Genomic DNA, 17,536 nt, shown 5'->3' on the forward strand with positions numbered 1-17,536 from the left:
CCGTGTACGTGGATTCATAAGTCTGTCAGCAGGGTTATTATGATTTTTACCCTACGCAGCCCTGCAGGAGTCTGTGCCTTGCGTCTGTTGCACAAGCACGCTTTAAGCTCTGTGGAATGGATGCTGTCATGGTGGGCTGCTGATTCCCCTGTCTCTTGTCTTGTCTTGTCTTAGATCATGTTACTGACCGACCCAGAAGTGGAGAGCAGCTTGCTCATTAGCCTTGACGAGGGGGCGTCCTATCAAAAATACAGCTTATCCTTTGATATCCTCAGCTTGCTTTTTCACCCCGAGCAGGAAGACTGGATTCTGGCTTACAGCCATGACCAAAAGGTAGAGTGTAGCTGTCAGATGGCATGAAATAGTTGCAATAAAACCTGAAAATGTGACAGAAAAACATCTCCATATGAGAATGTGGGCTGTTGTTATATACGGATTACTTGCTGCTTTTTATTCTTTTGTTAGTTTTACTTGAATGTTCTGCCAGACTGAAGTCACCGTGGGGTCACATTGCAAGTAATCTCTCTATAAAATGATACAAAACATAGGTTGCCTTCAAGGCCAGATGCATTCATTTTAATGCCAACGTTAACTCTCATAACATGGTCTTCACAAGCACAGATATCTGCGACTTCTGCAGCCCTTAACAAGTCATAAGGTGCAGCTGCAGACAGCTCTGAATGGATGTGTCCTCAGAAAGCACAGGGGAAAGTTAACAAGTTAGACACGCCCAAACAATGCACAAACTCACTCACACACAATAGCGAGCATAAACACACACCCTCCATTACTCTGTGTGAGAACCCTGCTGTCTGCTTTACTCAAAACCAGAGGCATCAAACTCGGACTCCCCAGCCTGCTATTGGAAGACTTGATTTTCAGAGAGAAAAACAGTCAAGGTCTGAGAAGTGAGATAAATGATGCAGGGAGGAAGATGAAAGCTGAGTTGAGAGCCACAGATGGGTCAAAATAAAGATGCTCCAGAGAAGTTTGCCTTTAGGTCATTCTGTATGTCTTTCTAAAGCTACATTTCAGTGGTTTTCCTTGTTCCTTTTATCGCGGCTATAGCTGGGTTTCATTTTACATTTATTGATTGCCTGTCATGTCTTTTAAAAGTTGTAAGTACTTAGATAACTCAAAAATGATATTGCCGATCCTTGTAAGGCTGAGAGCTTAAGATGCACGCTGCTCAGTCATTAAGGAGAGATGACAGGCTTTCGGACTGCTTGAACACAAGTAAAATGGCTTTATGGAGAAAAATTACAATGACAGCTACAAGACAGATTTTAAGATGCCAGGTAGGAATCCTGCTGTGTTACTTTAAGAACAAGACGCTGTGGTTTTTAACTCAGAGACCACTTTGTATATCACTTTCCTCTTATTTAAGCCATCACAGTAGATATACACCATTCCCTGTTTTATTTTAAAAATCTGGCTTCCAAGGGTTACTGCATTTTTACATGAACTGGTGGATCTCCGCATATAGCATGCACTTAGTAGTGCTGTATTTAAAAAAAAAAAAACTAAGAATCTTAATGCCACAAAATGTAAAGATTTGGCAGCTCCTTGGAAATAAAGTTGGACATAAATCTTGAAATAATCCTTTTGGACATTCAGAAAAATATCATCTTTATACTGTACTGTATACCTCATGCTGTAGACATTTGATTAATGCATTCCCATTTTTCAGCTCTATGTCTCCGTTGAGTTTGGAAGGAGATGGCAGCTTGTGCATGACAACGTCGTCCCCAACAGATTCTACTGGTGAGATCAACATCCAGTCATTTGTCATTCTGGTAGAAACATGCTGCATTATTTTCACACAAAATATGTAAATTGAGTTGTGTGCATTTTTAGCACTCTGCTCACAACAGTAGTACAGAGGGGAATGATCAGTCAGCAGCTTGTTTTCAGTAATGACAAAAAAGACAAAACATTAATGTTATCGAGTCAGATTTAAACCTAACATCTAGAGTCTCAAGTGTGCCATTTTTTAAAGTTTTAACTCGGGCCTGCCATTTTTATTTTGTCTTGTAAAGCACTTTGTGGCTTTGTTTTCAAAAGTGCCATGTAAAGCATGTTTTTTTAATAAAGATCTTTGCAGGAAGTGCCTTGGGTTATAGAAAAAACAACATGTTTGCATTTGTCCTTTCAGAAATGGTAAAAATTAATTAAATGTAAAGCCTTTTTCTTTAAATAGCAAATGCCAAGCAAGGTTTCCAGGAAGGCAGAGCTTGTATTTATAAATATTTTATATTTGCTTGTCGTTCTTTTTATTTTTTACATAATGCGCTGTGTCTAGTTTACACACACTTATAAATATTTGATCCACTGAATGCAGTCTCCTCATGAAATATTTTTGGCATGGTGTTGGATTACCACAGTATGTTACAAATCAGGGCTTACCCGAACATTATCCATCAGGTTTTCTTTTTTGGTTTCTTTTCTTTCTTTCTTTTTTTTTTTGCATGCACGTACCTGATGCACGGAGTCAGGACTGAGGTTGTGTCCTGGGGCTTTTGAGCTTCTCTTAGGAACCGATACAGGGACTATGGTCGCTGATATGTGTTAAATTTATGACAGTTTTTATAGTAGCTGGCTTCACACTCTTCTCTAAATAAATAAATAAATGAATAAAGCCATATTAATCAGGGAGTTTGAAATGACGTACAGTGGAGTGATCTGCAGGTTTTTGTTAGTCTTAAATCATGTTGACAATATTATGGTAAATACAAATCTTTAGGGAAGAGGTAATGACTAAGTAGAATTTAGGGAAACTCATGAAAAAGGCATTTTAGTGCCTTGTTTAATGATGCTGATATTTTTTATCTTCAAGCCTCATTGCTTATGGCTGTTCAGGAGAAATAGTTAACTTTCTAATTTGGTTTTTTCTAGTCAATAAAATTAAATGCAGAACGATGGACATCTTTGGGTTAAAGGTACTTCAGTTTGCAGTTAGGTTGGAAAATCTTCATAAGCTAAAACTGCTGCATGAAGTAAGCCCACAGGATTTAGTGACTCTGTTCAGTATTTATTGCGTCAAACTCCCAGCCCACAAGGACTTAAAATACACTAAAAATACAATTTGCAGTGGTGAAGGAGCTTGTCACACATAAATACTTGTATTGAACATTTTATTGCCAATACAGAAATCCTGTCCCATGTTCAGGGCTAAAACACAGCATTATAATAATCAGCCTTCTACAAGAGTAGGGTATAATCACTTTATAATGATGCCTGGATCTTTCTATGTAACCTAAATAAGAAACTACACACAGTACTGTACAAGGCCTTTCATAATTTTCCTATAGACAATGGCTACTTTTCACTCATTTTCAGTCCAGTACTTTTAGAGAAATGCTATGTAAAACTGACCTATTAATCATCTAAGGATATGAAACAGCCTCCTAACTGAAGGGATGGACCACTGTTGTGTCTACATTCAACAGACAACTTGACAAATAAACATTTTTTTATTGTATCTTTAGGCACTTTGTTACTAAATCCTCTCACAAACACATTTGTTCCCATTTCTTGAGCTAAATCTGTGAAACGTGTCAAACATAAAGCAGTTTTGCAATATGAAATTGTATGTTTGCACCAAGGTGACTGTCAAATTAGCTGAAAAGTTGCCATATCTCGACGTAGTGTGCAGTGTGTACAGGTGTAGTGCAAGGATTCAACATGGGCCAAACTAATTCCTTGTAATTACATAAAAAGAATGTCTTTGATAGTATTCTACCACTTATGGTTATTACAAGTGAATACATGCACATGCATAATGTATGAAAACAATACCTGATCTATCACCATTGTGAAGACCATCATCGAGTATCCACTCACTTAAATGCTGACATTCAAATTTTAACTAAATAAATATTATAATAAAAGAAAGAAAGCAAGTGTTGCTTGACTGCTGTAAATGAATGAACTTCATTTATTCATTTGATATTTGCTACCTTAAGTGAGTTCATTTACTTCATCCTCACTGTATGTACACAATTATCAGTGTTTTCATAGAATTCACATTTAGCCTTTTGTCTATTTAAATAAGTTATTCTGATCATTAAAAAGTAAAAACAATATTCTTATGGGCGATCAGGATGGGCTAATTGTAGATGTGGGTGGGCCCTCTCCCCTTAGACATTAAAAAAAATGATGAAATGCAGAATCTATGATCTAGAAAGCATCTGACTGACAACAGCTTAATTTTTCAGCATTAAAAGGATCCCAAACACACAGTGAAACACGGTCAGTCATGAGTGGGCTCCCCAGATCCAGCCAAAAAACAGCCAATATTCAAAGAAAAGCTTTAAATGTCCTTCAATAAGGATGGAGAAATATTCAAAGAATTTACAAGATAGCTTGCCTAAGAGAGTTCAGGCAGTGTTGAATGTAATCATACCAAATATTGACTTTCAAGTTTGTTAGAAATGTGTTTTTAGGCAGTTTACCTCATACACTGTAGGTCCATGTATGTTTACTGCACCTGTTCCACATCCCCTAGCAAAATATAAAGAAATGAGGGGCAGCTGAACATTTTTGCACAGTAGGTTAGTATGTAAATACACATGTTTGACTTTCAAATTCTTCCTTACATGAGACTGCAGCTGCTCTTCAGCAGAGAATGTGTTCATAATTTAGGTTTGTACAAGACATCAGCAGATGGTCTTTCTTCACAAACCACCAAAGGTTTGGTGTTAAAATCACATATAACAGTTGTTTGTTTTAAAAAATAAAAAACAGAAACGAAATAAAGAATTCACCTCACTAACACAGAAGCATCAATGCAACATATCCCAGTTTTAAAGATATGTTTGCTTCCCCCCCCCCCATCATCTGGAACAGTGAGTGATGCCAAAGGATTAATCAAAAATCTAATTTACAGTGCTCAAATGTGTAAGCACATCCTTTTGTCTTCAAGGAAATATGTAAACCCAAATATGCAAGAAAAAAACATCCCACACTGCTCAGTTTAAGATGATTTACAAAAGCATATGGTTACACTTATCGTGAATTCATGAACTCTCGCATACTGATATGAAAAGTTGAATATGATTTATTTTCTGGTGCTATTTATCATTTGCTTTGCTGTGTTAAAGAAGGACAAGGCTGCCTCTTTATCTGAAAGGCCAGGCTAAAGATACGAAGAATAAAAGCTTTGATATGTAATTAGAACATTTGGAATTCATCAGAAATCACTCAATGCCATTACTTCAATTTTTTAGCCCATCCTACACCATGATGAAGACATTAACATGATTTGATAATTCACAAATCTTTGCAATTGAAATCCCTAAATTGTTGCATTAGATACTATTAATTCAGGTATGTTACTTATAGTTCTGAAGGTTTTAATCAAATATTTTAATCAAATGTTTTTACTCAACCACAAAGCGGTCTATGAATTCCCGATAGGTCTTGCATCCTTGCTGTAAAATGCTACCAAAAGGCGTTAGTTATTGGGGAACATAGTGTAACATTGCAGGGGTTATTTAAGAGCAAGTGCTGCTGTTCACTGATAGAATTGGATGAAGTATTTGACAGAAAGTCCATTAAAAGAGATGGAGCTGTGAGGCAATTACAGAGTGCTGAGGGAAGCAGGATTGGAGCTTTTTATATTGTAGTTCAGACACAGTATGGAAAATTAGAAGAAAACCCATCTTCTGTCACAACAGCTGCTATTAATACAAGAAGTGGTCACTCCAGTCACTCTTCACTTAACCGCTACCATGAAGAATCTGTAGTGAAAGTGAATAAAATAGCTAAGTATATTTTTCAGATAACGAGTGGTACAGGCCAAATGACCCATCAGGTCAGCGTCTGTAGTTATGGTTGCTATGTTATTGCTCCTGAAAAATGAAACCCTAAAAATCGCCACTGCTCCTTCTCTTATTTCTCATGACCACTAATGAAATTAAAAATGACAACCAACTAATCTAACACAAATATTGCACTTCTAAGAGCATTAAAAACCCCCACCAATTACTGTGGGCTCAATGCGCTTACTAAGGAGTTTTCTCAGTGTTCTTTGTTTCTGTTACAGCCTGATTATGTACAAGGCTCCACTTTATTCAAATATATTCAATGCTTTTTGTCTCGCTATTTTACTAAGCTACTTGATACAAAACACTGAATGTTAAAATTGCAAGACCTACAATGAAAGCCTAATTTAGGGCTTCAGGAGTCCCAAAATAATTTATTAAGGGGATAAAATAAATATGAAAAAAATATTCTGCCTGTTCTTTAAGTTAAACTAACTTTCAATCCTTAGCAAATGTATGCAAGTCAGTACAATTATATTTGTATGTAAATAAGTTATTTCTCAGTTAGCATTAGTTGTTCTCATGCAGTTTATGAGAAAAAAACCCATTAAAAATATGAACATATGCGGTGACAAAAATAATAATACTCCAATTTAAATGTTACAACTTCTTGATTTTGGAACTACTGGGAATAACTTGGAATAACTGTTTAATACATAACTTAAAGGGCCATGCAGTGTAATGCTTGCTGCTTTATATTTTATTGTCAGTCTCTATTTTAGTAGCTTTGGAGGAATCACACCAAAAAAATCTGATAAAATATAAATAATATAAAAGCTGATATTACTTCTGAACTCTTTAAGTCCTTCATCTCAGACAGCCTGTTGTCTTCTGTTTGGCCAACTGGAAGCCTGGGCAGCTCCAGGTGCTTTGGAGCAATATCACATCTGTTTGGCAGCGTGGAGTTTCCAAATACACATATGTGTGTATAAAAGATAGATGTACCCAGCATGTCATTGTTTTCTGTGCTCTGTACTTTGAAGCCTCATTTTGGCTGCTGCCGTGTTAGTTTTTGGAGTCAGAAGTGACCAGATTTAGAGAAGAAAGCAAAAGTTTAACAAACCGCCACCACAAACTTTGCCGGTTTACTGGACAGACATGTGTACCTGCTAATAAGTTTAGTAGCACACTAGTAAAATACCAGAATTTAACTCTTCAACTCTAAAGGGCAAATTTCTAAACCTTCTTGCACAAGCTGTACCACACTGTAAGCCATAATGTCAGTCAGGTTATTTCATGAAAATGCTCCAGAAGACACTAGCAACAGACAGTGGAGAGCTTGAGTCTGTGACTTGAATTAGTGGAGATGAGGCCAAGCAGGCAGATATAGTGTTCAGCAGGCTGCATCAGCACACGTCAGTCAAAGCAGCCGCGTCCAGAATCCAGAAGGATGAGTTATAAAGACCCAGTATATATTTGTTATGATGGAGGAGACTACCTCTAAAGACTAAAAACAGTGCATTATGTATTTTCTGTGCCAGGCTGTAAACAAGGTTTTTATTGCTTCTGAGTTGGCCATTTTACTATAGCAGTCTGTGGGGACTGACTCGCTTCAAGTGGCCTTGGCAGTTTTTTAAACACTTTTGTGTTGGATTAATTTTTCTAGCCTGGAGGTTGTAAACCTTCTAAACAACGTACATTGTTATTTAGAACTTTTCAATATTCGTGTCAGAGCCAGAATCAAATATGAATAATCAAAAAATCCATTGCTACAAACATGACATGAACATTTTTTTCTGCATCTTCATAGAGATGAAGTAAGCTTATCACAGATTTTTTTTTTTTATACAGACTTCTCCATATATTGCTGGTAATTAGCTTAACCAGCCTGTTTTGAAGCATAGATGCCCTGCTGCTGTCCTTGTTGCTGCAGATCTTCTCATATACCAGACTGAATTTGAACATGTGAGAAAAGATTGGAGAAATTGCCATTTGTAGTTAAGAACAAAACATTTGTGTTCATCTCTGTTTTTACATTTTGCTCTTGGAATCTCCTCACCAGGAACAGGAGGAGGCAGTGCTCACAAGCAAAGGATGGTAACACACTACAGGCACCGGAAAGCTGGCCAGTCAGAGCACAGTAGGCTTATAGAGAAGAGGTGGGGCTCAGTGAGCCCAGAGCTAATATCACCTTTTTCATGCAGAGGCTTCAGCAAAGCCCATACATCAGACGAAAGTGGGCTTTTAGGCAGCCCACAGCTCTTATATCTGCTTCAGAGTAAGAAATAAATGAGGAATTTTTCAGACAATGTGAAACATTCACTTTTCTTAAGGGTCACGGGACAGACACTGATTATAAAACAAAAAGTAATGTTTATCATGATGTTACAGGTCCAGACTGGGCTTGGACAAAGAACAAGGAATGATTCATCTGGAGATCAGCGTCTCTGATGGGCGTGAGTCATAACAACATGTTACCTTGGCAACACAGAAAAAAATTGATTTATCACAATTTAGTTTAACAATGTTTTTTTTTAAATATAATCAATATATATGACTAATTTCATTTAATTATATTATTATTATAGTGAGAAACAAAGAAAGTAGTCGGTGCTGAAATTCTTCTTCCCATCTGGCTACATGAAGTCTTCATACAGTCGAGCTTATTCATTTTTGAAGGGCTGGGCTGTGACTTGGCGCACTCGGCTCGACTTTCTTGGCCACAATGCAGAGAGGGGGGCACTTCCATAAGGGCCTTGTGTGTTAATGCCCTATCTCTGTAGAGAGTACTTCATTTGGCTGATGTTAACAAACTGGGACAGCTCTCTCTACTTTATCTATTAGTAAGAATATTGGCTTCCAAATTTTTGCCTCTATGCTTCACTTAATACTATGAGCATAGGCACTGCTAAGCCTTGACTGTGGGCTACAGAAGGTTGTTTGTTCCTGTATTATGTTGTCTTTTTAGCACTAATTTCTTGCTTACCCACAGGATCGCAGTACATAACTTGTAAACTTCAGAATTGCTCTGATGGAAACAAGAGCAAACCTTTTCCCGGGTTTATCATCCCTAATTCCCTTGTGGTTCAGGATGAATACGTTTTTATCCAGGTGGGTTTTTATTGTGAGGTCTGGTTTCATTAAAAGACAATTAAATGCTGTAAAACCAATGCGTTCACTCTCGTCTTAATGTACAGTCATGTTTTTCATTAACTAAAAGGGGCCATTATCCTGTGAAGGGATGGGGTAAAAATTAAATTGCAGCGTTGTGTATTACTACAATGCCACTCTGGCATGATGCACAACAGCCTAATTAGCAACAAACCCAGAGTTTTGATGGCAGTATAAATTATTTGACCTGAGCTTCGGGCAGTTAGTGTCTTCATTTATGTTTATGGATGTTTACCATAGATAGATGCACTCTATTCTGCTTTTGTAGGTGCCAGTAGGTGGCCAGTCTGTCCATTATGTGTCCTATAAACGAAATGCTTTCTACCCAATGAAGCTTCCCAAGTACACTCTGCCAAAGGTAAGGTAACTGGAAAGGATGCAGTGTTTGATTGAGAAGTAACATTAATTTAACGATAAAACATTTATTCCTCTGGGATATTTTGTTCTATCATTGTAAGTTTTCGTGGGTTGATTATTTCGAAATACTTTCATCAAGTTTGCTTCCAGTATTATTTACTGACGAATCCATTAAATTGTTTTCTGTGCTTTAATCTCCTGAAAAATGATATAGGATTGCATAATTATGTCTCTGTTTATTTAATACCATTGCACTGATTTTCAGTTTTCTCATCTATGTCTACTTTGCTTAAATTACATTTACTTAAAGAAAGCAAATCTGGAGTTCCCGAGGGCTCCCCAAAATGTTCTGAAGCAGAAAATGTCAATTTAGCATCTGCACAAAAATGCACTGACTTCCATTTACTGCAAGCACAGCAGGGTGGCTTTGCAGTTTGAGAGACTGTGTTAGAACAACAGGAGAGATTTAGTTCCAGCAGTGTTGTTTCAATAAATCTATCCATCCTGCCTTGTATTCTGTGACCATTTTTTCTGGGAAGGGCACATCTTGTGCACCATGCTGGATAAGAGATTCAGTAAAATTAAAAGGAGCTTGGCTTCATTTTTAGTGCACAGCATGAAATGCCTTAGGTCTAATTGCTACAGACCCAGACTGAGTGATGTCAAGAAGTGACAAATTGTTAGCTCGCAGCTTTGTGCACATCGCTAAGCAGATTTACACTTACTTGTTCTTTAAGCCATTTCCTAAGAAACATATTGGCAAATGAGTAGTTAACTAATCCACACAGAGGCATCCACTCATGAATTCTGCTTATTTAGGACTTGCAGATAATCAGCACAGACGATAACCAGGTGGTGGCAGCGATTCAGGACTGGCACCAGAATGATTCCTACAACCTGTACATGTCTGAGTCCAGAGGGCTATTCTTCACCCTGATGCTGGAGGACGTTGTGAGCAGTGGAGGTCCCGAGGGAAATATAATGATAGACCTCTATGAGGTAGGCAGTGAATGTGCTGCAGGGGTGGTGCTTTTATCTGACTACATGGTTTTGTAATATTAGGGCAGTGGCTTTTTTTGGTAGTTTCTCCTTTTATATATTTCATATATTTATTAAATTCTGTCTGTCTGTCTATCTATTATAGTATTAGTTAGTGTTGACATTAATGCCTTACTACTTAAGAATGCTTTATGGAGCACTGATTGAGATACTTCCATATGTTAACCCCAGAGTGTTATTGGAGCATATGGTTTTAATTTTATGTTCCAAATTAAGGTAAATAAAGGTATCATATATGGTTCCTCGGTTTATTTTCTGAACATTTTTCTTGACTGGAGTTCTGTCCAGTCACAGGCACAGGCTGCTGTAAGGTGGCAACAATTGCCAGTAAGAAAATGTGGCTAAAAATATATACTTTTCTTCAAAGGTCTAAGTTCATTTGAGTTCATTCACTGAACTGAGCATGCGTATACACACAAATACAGGTTGTGCCCGAACAGAATACTTCAAGTGAAAAAACTGTATTTTCTGAGTCAATACTGAGCCCACTTTGAAGAAAAACAGTAGCAGTGAAGTATATCTCTACTACAAACAAAAAAATAAATAGCATGGTGAAACCATGCTATTTATTTTTTCTTCTATTTATTTTTTCTTCTATTTTTTCTTCTATGTGAAAATCAAAGAAAACTAAATAAATTATAAATATTGAATTACTAAATCAATTTTAGCAGTAATAAGACTCAAAATAAAAAAAACAACACTAATATATGTAACTGAAGTATAATAAAAATACTATAAGGGTATCAAAAAACCAAAATCACACATTTCACTGCTTGAAAATGACTAAAAGTGGGTTAAATGTCTCACTGGATCACTGTATGATGTTATAGGAACTTGTGGCAACATTCAGTGTATTATTCACTACTACTATCCTATATTTATAAGAGTTTTTTTTAAATACACAAATATGGCTCTCTAGATGCATCTGGTGTATGTCTCAAAATGGACTTATGGAAATATGATCAAATATAGTGCCACCATTTTTAGCCATAAATTCCACTAATTTCTAGAGACAACATCTATCTCAACATTTAGAACAACTATTGAAATACATAATGTAGAAGACTAAAGTCTGAAATACTCCCAGCCACTGCTGATTGGATGCATTAATGAGTATTGCATTCAAATGCATTTTTGTCACTATGTGTCACATACAGTAGCCTGATGCTGACTGATTGGGAGACGTTTATGTGGTTCCACAACCTCACAGTGAAGCCAGTTTTGACGTCTATATAAGTTACCAAATGTGGTTTCTTGCCCCAACAGAGTGTTTGCTTGACAGAAAATCAAAAAGTCACAAACTTTCATCACATTCATCAAGTAAAAATGTCAGATATTTACACACATTTTTTACCCATATACTGAAACTGTTTTTATGCCTTTTGACTATAAGAGGACTCTGAAGGCAACATGGGGAGAGCTAACGGAGACACTATGTGTCTCTAAGAGTACCATACAAAAGTTAAATCACTGGTTTGGGATCTTTCTTGAGCAACATAACAGACTCTGACAAGTAAAGCACCAACAGATGGACAAAAACTTTCATAAGAGTTCTTGTGGATTTTCTGCTGTGTTTTCCTTAAGTGCACTGAGATGTTTTAGATGCCCCTCCTATAATGAAGCAGATGTTACACTGCATTCATTCTGCAGCATCTGGGTGCTTCTCTCAGTTCTACTTTATGGCTGCTTTATCATCTTTTTCATGCAACATTACAGTTGCACAAGAAAACATTTAACAGGTTCAGTCATTAGATAAGGTATCATCGATATACACTTTAGAAAACACGGTCAATTACGGTGCATTGGCACAGTGCGGAATACTGGCTTTAACTAGTGCCCTGAACATATATCGGTGCTGACAGATCTACTATGAGGTTGCAGCAGCTGCACATGTATGCATCAGCCTAGATTATCCTCATCCTTAGCCAGCAGTAAAAGCATCACGTTGTTGAAAGCTAAGATAGCCATCAGCAGTAGTTATGCTGCTCTCTGCCCAGAAACATTTAGCTGCAGTGACCAGTAGATGATATGAAATGGTCATTCATACTTTGACAAAGATTTGTGGAAATGAAAGAGAAATGTGAGCTCAACTGATAGCTGCAGGTGAGAGTCTGCATCTCTCTGCACATAAATACAAAGAAGAAGACATATCTCAGGGCTGTGCCATATGTTGTTTTGATTTTGCAGAGTCCTACAGATGGTCCAAAATAGTGCTCCATGTCAGGAAAAACTATCACTTTCAGACATCTCTTCCTTTCCAAACTAGGTCTTCAGCTTTACTTAAGTTTGAATAATTTACGGTTATTTTTTTCCTCCCTTTTTTGTTATTTTTCCCCCCACTGCTCTCCTTCTCTCATGTTCTCAGGTTGCCGGGATTAAAGGGGTGTTCCTGTCAAATAAAGTTGTCGAGAACCAAGTGAAAACTTATATCACATACAACAAGGGGAGAGACTGGCGTCTTCTTCAGGCTCCAGCAACCGATCTCCAAGGAAACAAGGTCTATTGTGAACAAGTAAGTGGGCCACTGACAAGAGATACATTTGGTTATTTGGATTTCCATTATCTGCTTGCAAAAATACTGCAGTGAATCATGCTAGACCACGGTCAAAGTCTGCTGATAACTATGTGCCATAGCAACGCGGTTCTGAATGTGGCAGTAAGTGAAGAGGCCTGTTATGATTTGGTTTACCTTCCAGTATTCATTTATATTAAATACATATTACTACTGTAATATGTAAAGGGAACATATGATACCTTTCCTTATTTTTAGTCATATTCAAAGATGTAAAAGTAATCCCTATGAGCCAAAGCTCAGGCTCCAGACTGCTCTGAATACTAGGTTCATGTTTTCGTCTTATGTGTTGCTCAGTTCCTGGCACAGCACTTAGATGAAGTCAAACATGTATGTACGCACTCTCTCAAGACAATATTACTACAGCACTGCGTACGCAGTAGGGGTGCAACATTTGCACAAATCTATACGGACTGGGGAATGACTGCAGGCATGAGCACTTGATCATCGTAAATCACGAACGAAAACTTGCGATGCACTTTCAGGCCACTCTTTACATTAATCCTTTTAAAAACTCCAGTTTTGCACTGAAATGTTGAATTTTAGAGTGTGTCTATGTCCTCTAGAGCCTTATATTATTCATGCAACAAGATGTTAGCAGCAGTGGCAACGAATAGGGTGTAAAAACACTGGATGATGGAACTACGACATGAGTAAATTTTGTAAATTCAATCTAGGTTTTAGTATTATTTCAGTAGTATTGAATGTGCAACATAGACATTTTACTTGCTACCTAATCTTTGGTGTTTCCTGACATTTTCCTGGTTTTCCATTCAGTCACATGTTACTATGGAGATGATTTAATCATCAGGTTCTAGTTTTAAACACGTGGGGATTAAATGATTTAAAAATCACTGGATTTTATTTTTATTCACGTTTTGCATAGCATCCCAGCATGCTTTGAAAACCAGACTTTAATGTATTGCTCTGTATCATAGATTTTTGGATAGCTTTTTGTTTTTGTGTGCTAATAATGCAGCACATTATTACATTTTTGCTTTATTTTTCTTTCTTTTCTTTAAAAAAATAAATAAATTAGTACAAAGCTTCACATTATTTCTTATTCCACCAGGGTAGGCAAAGACAAATCATAAAAGATAAGGAGCACAAGCATAAGTGGCAGACTTAGTCAACGAGAAATTAAAGGAAAATTAAAACATTTTTTAATTTAGAGAGATTCTAGGCCCATAAATTAAATCTAAAGAGGCACTTAATCCAAAAAGGTCCCACAAACACTTTCTGTCGTCCAAACTGCCTTTTAATCTACCAAGCGTACACTCGTAAGAGATTTATCTCTACTGCTGCATCTCTATCTCTAGCCATTTTCCACTAATTCTGGGAACTGTAAGAAGTCCAACCATATTTACTAAGCATTACTCACTATGTGAAATAGCATAAGCTGGGACTCATATTGCTTCATGAGCTTTGATTCGACTGGGCTACAGCTGCAACTAAAATGTTATTCTTTTAGTTGTTGTAATTTATGCTTGTTATGTTTTATTACAAAAAGCCCAAATATGGGCTTTGAGTTACTCATGTATATAACAATCAAATCTTCATGTCATCTCCCGCCCATATATCTGATCTGTATTAATGTTTCATTTTGATTTGGGAAACTAATGTCCTTCGCGTTTCGCAGCCATACTGTTCGTTGCACCTGCACCTCCACGTATCAGAGAATCCTTACACCTCGGGAAACATTGTCAGCAAAGACTCAGCTCCAGGAATCATATTAGCATCAGGTGAGACGATATTTGATTATTTTGCACATCCATACTGTTGTTTACGCTCTGCCTTAATGCTGGTCTTTGATCACATCCTTCAGCACACAGTCACATCTGTTTTTTTAGATGCGATTCCAGCTCTGTGTTTCTTAGCTGACAACAACAATTTAGAATATAAAAGGAAATCTGTTTGTCCTGCACATCTGTTGCATGTTCTTTAGTGGAACGACTAACAAAAGCACTTTTGTGTTGTTTCCGAATTAACGATCGGTTCTGAAAACGTGACATGATTAAAATAATTCAGATTAAAAATCTTTTTCATTCAGGCGTAGTTGGACCTGAGCTGACCAACGCTAATGTCAGCATCTTCATCACATCTGATGCTGGGAACACCTGGAGAGAGGTACATTACATTAACTGTTAGATTAGGGCTATGGGTACATTTTGTGATATTAGTACCTGTACAATGACTTCATCTCGATAGGCAGTGCTTTCTGAATGCATTACTTTGTTGAGTATAATCAGGTTTTCCTTTTGAGTCTTTTTATCCATTCAAGAAACCAGTGATAAAAGCTGTCTTCCCCATGACTATTCACTGAGTGTAATACGGAACAAAAGTTTTAAAACACATGACTTTAGTGAGCTATTATCTGAACAAAGAAGAAGAGAACAAAACAGGGAATCTGAGCTTTCATTGCCAACTTTTATTCCTCAGTTTTCAGCTGCTGTTGCTGCCTTCACATTTTCAAAAAAAACCCCCAACAAAACAAAAAAAAACAAAGGCGTGAAGTTTGACAGCCAGCCTTGTGCATATCTGATCTTTAAAACAAATAAAACAAAAGGAGCATTTAGACTTTTTGCCATTGGCTTAAGTCTGAAAAAAAAAAAATCAAAAATAAGAGCAACGCTCGCTTGACGCTTTCCTTTATTCACACAGTTGAGACTCTTGTGTGTTCCTGCTTGTTCGTTGTATAGGTGTGAACATGCATGTTCTTGTACTTTGTGCAGACTTGAATTTTTCTCTGGAGTTATGAAGTGGAGCTGATTATGTCTGCAGGTTTTTCAGGAAGAGTACAGTGTGTTTTTCCTGAATCAAGGAGGATCTCTGGTGGCCATCCGACACACACCTCTGCCAATTAGACACATTTGGTAAGGCTCTCCAAGGACGCACCACATCTTTTTAGAGACTGTATTCAATCTTCAAAACAAGGGAGTTTGGGGGTGGGGTGAGGGGGTGGTGGTGGGGGGGGATTGCTTCCCCACTGATGCTTTTCATACAGAATTCAGCTCTATTTGTGGCTGGTCTGTCTGTGATCCAACCATTGTTCTCTCCCTCAGGCTGAGTTTTGATGAGGGCAGAAACTGGGACAAATATAGCTTCACCTCCTCTCCGCTCTATGTTGATGGGGTGCTGGGGGAGCCTGGAGAGGACACCCTTATAATGACGTAAGATTTGAAGGAACCATGAAGACTCAATGTGTTTCAGTTTAGTTAATTACCGCCCTTGCTAATTATATTTTACCCAGATGAAGACTTAGAAGAGTTCACAATATTCTTGATTTTATTTGATATGGGTTTTGGGTTTCATCAGCCAAGATGTAAAAGAAGGGTTTCTCTGCTCCTGCAGAACATGGGTTAGAGTCAGTGTAACCCAGGTTTTTCATCTATTTCTTCTCAAATCTACCCCACATTTGATTAATTTTCTAGCTTTTCTGACTTTTTGGTGTAGAATATTCGGTCACTTCAGTCATCGATCTGAGTGGCAACTTGTCAAGATCGACTTCCGGTCCATTTTCCAACAGCAGTGCACATCTGACGACTATCTGACGTGGCAGTTGCACAATGAGGTAAGGCGGTCTTTCCGCTATTTGACTGATGATAACGCGAAGATTCATCCGTTGATTAAAGCCAAGAGAATCACTTTGATTTAGCTGCACAATAAAAGCAAGATGGTAAAAAAGAAACAAAAAAAAGAATTTCTGAAATGTTTATGATGCATTATTAATCACAGGGTGAAGTGTGCATCATGGGAATGAAGAGAATCTTCCAAAAACTGAAAGCAAACGTTCGATGTGTCAAGGCCAGAGATCAGTATATTTCCCAGATGTCAGATTCCTGCCTGTGCACAGAGGCGGATTTTGAGTGGTGAGTTCCCTTCTCTGCAGCTATACTCTTTTCACTTCATTAAATCCAATGCACAACACTTTATCAATCTCCAGAGGCAGAGTCTGTGAAGTAAACCTAAGGCACAACAAGAACAGTATTTGAAGAGATCTATTTTATAATTCACAACTTGTTATTCCTATTTCAGTCATGTTTTTTTGTAAATTTAGGACATAACTTGGTAATAATAAAAAAAAAAGTTTGACAAACAGATGTTTTTCTGCTTCTTAGTATATTGTGCAGTTCATTTATATTATCAGTATTCCTCAACAAGTCACTTTTACCACACGGTGTTACCCAAACTTATATTTCTGATAATATGTATTGCAAAAGTATGAAAAATCTCAATTATAAAAAGTTTAAATACCAGACCGTGACCACATGATCACGAGATAAAGAAAAATGTGGGTGCCCAGCCTTCGCAATCACATGAAAGCAGGTTCATTGCTGCATGATTCAAGTGCCCTTGAATAGATTTCCATAATGAATAACAGTAATGGTTCACTCTAGACTCTATTATTAGCTACTTCTGTACGTCTAACAAGTATTGCTTCGATACTTGTTTATCACTTCAGACGGTCTCATCCTTTCTTTTATCTTTCTCATCTCACCGGGTCTGAGTGAGCAGCACAGACTAATATAACACAAGCTTAACACCACTTTATTACTAGATGACTTCTGGCTCCTGAGAGAGTGTTTCCCTGATCATGATAAAAGATTTATGA

At 37.4% G+C, this 17,536-nt stretch overlaps 1 protein-coding gene across 1 annotated transcript in view; it reads left to right on the forward strand.

Annotated features, from left to right (window-relative positions):
- The window catches only part of LOC100701060 (VPS10 domain-containing receptor SorCS1), a 50,737-nt gene that overhangs the window by 17,846 nt on the left and 15,355 nt on the right, over positions 1 to 17,536 (forward strand). The window contains exons 4-16 of the mRNA XM_003438376.5: positions 175 to 333; positions 1,691 to 1,764; positions 8,157 to 8,221; positions 8,758 to 8,876; positions 9,205 to 9,294; positions 10,113 to 10,292; positions 12,718 to 12,864; positions 14,564 to 14,666; positions 14,975 to 15,051; positions 15,706 to 15,797; positions 15,987 to 16,094; positions 16,378 to 16,495; positions 16,660 to 16,793. Coding sequence (XP_003438424.2) covers positions 175 to 333; positions 1,691 to 1,764; positions 8,157 to 8,221; positions 8,758 to 8,876; positions 9,205 to 9,294; positions 10,113 to 10,292; positions 12,718 to 12,864; positions 14,564 to 14,666; positions 14,975 to 15,051; positions 15,706 to 15,797; positions 15,987 to 16,094; positions 16,378 to 16,495; positions 16,660 to 16,793 — 1,466 coding nt within the window. The remainder of the gene's footprint in view (positions 1 to 174; positions 334 to 1,690; positions 1,765 to 8,156; positions 8,222 to 8,757; positions 8,877 to 9,204; positions 9,295 to 10,112; positions 10,293 to 12,717; positions 12,865 to 14,563; positions 14,667 to 14,974; positions 15,052 to 15,705; positions 15,798 to 15,986; positions 16,095 to 16,377; positions 16,496 to 16,659; positions 16,794 to 17,536) is intronic.

Source organism: Oreochromis niloticus, linkage group LG13, assembly GCF_001858045.2.
Source record: "Oreochromis niloticus isolate F11D_XX linkage group LG13, O_niloticus_UMD_NMBU, whole genome shotgun sequence".
Lineage (NCBI taxonomy): Eukaryota > Metazoa > Chordata > Actinopteri > Cichliformes > Cichlidae > Oreochromis > Oreochromis niloticus.